General features: G+C 41.1%; 1 protein-coding gene across 1 annotated transcript in view; it reads right to left on the bottom strand.

The window, feature by feature from the left end:
• The window catches only part of LOC123962236 (myosin heavy chain, fast skeletal muscle-like), a 10,016-nt gene that overhangs the window by 6,720 nt on the left and 326 nt on the right, over window positions 1-2,970 (bottom strand). Inside the window, exons 2-10 of the mRNA XM_046038266.1 lie at window positions 2,890-2,963; window positions 2,771-2,798; window positions 2,591-2,690; window positions 2,385-2,477; window positions 2,233-2,296; window positions 2,053-2,151; window positions 1,859-1,962; window positions 1,600-1,738; window positions 539-657 (exon numbers count right to left, since the gene is read on the bottom strand). Of these exons, the coding sequence (XP_045894222.1) occupies window positions 539-657; window positions 1,600-1,738; window positions 1,859-1,962; window positions 2,053-2,151; window positions 2,233-2,296; window positions 2,385-2,477; window positions 2,591-2,690; window positions 2,771-2,798; window positions 2,890-2,963 (820 nt within the window). The remainder of the gene's footprint in view (window positions 1-538; window positions 658-1,599; window positions 1,739-1,858; window positions 1,963-2,052; window positions 2,152-2,232; window positions 2,297-2,384; window positions 2,478-2,590; window positions 2,691-2,770; window positions 2,799-2,889; window positions 2,964-2,970) is intronic.

Below are 2,970 nucleotides of genomic sequence, written 5' to 3'. Positions count from 1 at the left end.
AAGAACTGTTGCAGTTTCTCATTGGTGAAGTTGATGCACAGCTGCTCCATGCTGTTGAACTGTGAGGGGACAAATAATCAGATTAATCTCTTTTAGGCAATAAGAATGATTCTGTCATAAAAAGTATCATCTGCTGAAGTATTGGAAATGAAGCTTACATCAAAGATTTCAAAGCCAGCAATATCCAGGACACCAATGAAGTACTGCCTTGGCTGTTTAGTGTCCAACATCTGGTTGATGCGGATGACCATCCACAAGAACATCCTCTCATAGATAGACTTGGCCAGGGCAGGCACTGAGTTCATCACCTGAAAACAAGGATGTGTTTTGATTAAAGTAAATAAACCGTTTTGGAAAATGCTGGATTACTGATATTCTGAACTTCTTCTAATGAGGTAAATTAATTGATCAAAATTATAATTGGCTTTTACACTGTATCTGATGTTACTAAATGAAGAGGGACTAACACTTTCTCAATTTTCTTTTTCCTTATGTAAATGTGCTACAATTAAAACATAAAACTTATGCCGTATCTTACCTGAGGTACAGTCTGTCCTTTGGTGACAAACTCATTTCCGACCTTCACTCTGGGATAGCACAGAGCCTTCAGCATGTCAGCAGAGTTCAGACCCAGCAAGTAAGCAACCTTGTCAGCATCTGAAAATAGTTACATGATTTACATACATTATGTGACCATGATTGTCCATCATGACAGTGTTACCAATGTTTATGTTATGACCACCGCTGGCTGCCATTTAGTGAGTATTAATTATGGTGTTTCCATGAGTGATTCTGCCGGTCATGCAAATTCAGCTGTGTGAATCCCTGTCAAGGCTTCGTCCCTCTGGAAATGAGACCACTTACTTCTTGGCTGCTGTTCGCTGACGTCTATGATTGGTGTGGCTTTGGTCTGACCGAACCTACCAATCAGGAGTCTTCAATCAACCCCAGCTGCACTCCACTCCAGCTTGTGTGTCCACAGCTCAGGGCGGCTGTGAACCAGTGATCAGGTGGCCTTGCTAGTTAGTCTAGAGACTACCATTGCATTAGTATAGAGAGTGTTTCGTGTGTTTGTATTTCTTAGTATTGCCTGTCGGTTGCCTGTTTGAGTGGCTTTAGTCAGTGTTCTTGGAGCCTTTATAAATCACCTTGTTGTTGATACAGTGTACCAAGAGTTGGAGACTTTAGTTTGAGACCTCTGAGTTTGCAGAATAACTGCTAGTTTGTTTTCTTTCATTGTATTTTGTAAGCTGATGGGGGCTGACCTCTTTTTGTTCTTTAGTGTGTTTTTGAGCCTAGAGCTAAATAACTGTATTTGGACAAGACCCTCTTTTGTTTCATTATGTGTATCTGTTGTTTGTCAGCACTCGTATGGCCTCTTTCTGTTGTATTTCCTTGTGTAAGCACCCTCCTTGGTTAATTAAACAACTGACTGTAACCAGAATCATCCAGTTGTTGCATTCCACCTCATTTCCAATCCCAATTTATTTTACTGCTCTCCAAGATGAACCGGGTTCTAACAACAGAAACCAATCTGACAAAGAACTTTACCACTGCTGTTCCCAAACTATTCACTTTGAGCTGACATTAAATACTCACCCTCTGTGCCATCAGGCTCAGCCTGCTCCTCACGCTGCTTCTGCTTGAACTTCATGTTGCCATGGTGAAGCACAGCACCAGTCATCTTGTAGATGCTCATCTTCTCTTCATTAGTGAAGCCCAGGATATCAATAGCGTTCTGTGTTCAGAGGAGGTGTCCACATAAAACATAATGACTTTAGAAAAATACATTTAAAGAGCAGTTCTAATGTTGCATTTAATGCACAAAGTATATTTAAATGTTTTGAAGGTCACTCACATCAGTGGCTTCCAGCTCAACTTTGTCATCAATGCTGGCCACAGTGATCTGACCCTGGCTGCACATGGGGAAGTCGTAGGGGTTGGTTGTGATGAGTGACATTTCTGGAGATCAAAAAAACGGTTAGAAACTCAATAGATTTATATGAAGAATGTAAGAAAGTTTATCACTGTGCAACAACTTAGTCTGTTTACCAATCAGCTCGGGTTTGTGGTTGGTCATCATCTGGTAGAAGATGTGGTAGCCTCTTTCATCAGGAAGCTGGAATGTCACTCTAGACTTCTCCAGCAGATCTACAAATATTGTTCATAAGTCACAGCCTGGCCCATTCTCAAATGCAGTCATTTGTGTGTACTATGAGGATTGTTACTTACATGTCTCAATATCAGCACTAGCCAGTTTGCCAGTTGTGCCGAAATGGATTCTGATGAATTTACCCTGTTTGGAACAAAGGCATTTTTAACATCCCTCCACACAGGGAATCTGTAACAACACCTCTCATGTGTAGAAATCCCTCCATACTTACAAAACGAGAAGAGTTGTCATTCCTCACAGTTTTGGCGTTACCATAGGCCTCCAGCAGGGGATTGGCAGCAATAATCTGATCCTCCAGTGACCCCTAGAATCAAAGTTTAGAAGCAACATCAGAAAATTACAATATCTTCCCCCTGGTCAAATATTCTGTGCTTACAGAACATTGATTTGTAATTGTCCTACAGTAATCTACTCCACCTTTGATGTGTCCTTCTTCTTGTCTCCACCAACTGAGATTGTTGCAAAGTACTGGATGACACGCTTGGTGTTCACAGTCTTTCCAGCTCCAGATTCTCCACTAGGTATACACACAGACTTATGAGAATTTAATCAAGATATTTGACAATGTTAAACAAAGTCAACAAATGAGAAACTTACGTGATCAAGACAGACTGGTTCTCTCTATCTGTTAATGGGAAAACAAAGGAATTAACTGTGGTTTGCTGCAACAGTACCCTCACACTGACATACTCTACATTTGTATGGTAAAGACTTACCAGTAAGCATGAACTGAAAAGCGTTGTCAGAGACTGAGAAGATGTGGGGTGGAGCCTCCATACGCTTCTTGCCTCTATAGG

This window comes from Micropterus dolomieu, linkage group LG22, assembly GCF_021292245.1.
Source record: "Micropterus dolomieu isolate WLL.071019.BEF.003 ecotype Adirondacks linkage group LG22, ASM2129224v1, whole genome shotgun sequence".
NCBI lineage: Eukaryota > Metazoa > Chordata > Actinopteri > Centrarchiformes > Centrarchidae > Micropterus > Micropterus dolomieu.
This window is presented reverse-complemented; position numbering and strand designations above follow the sequence as displayed.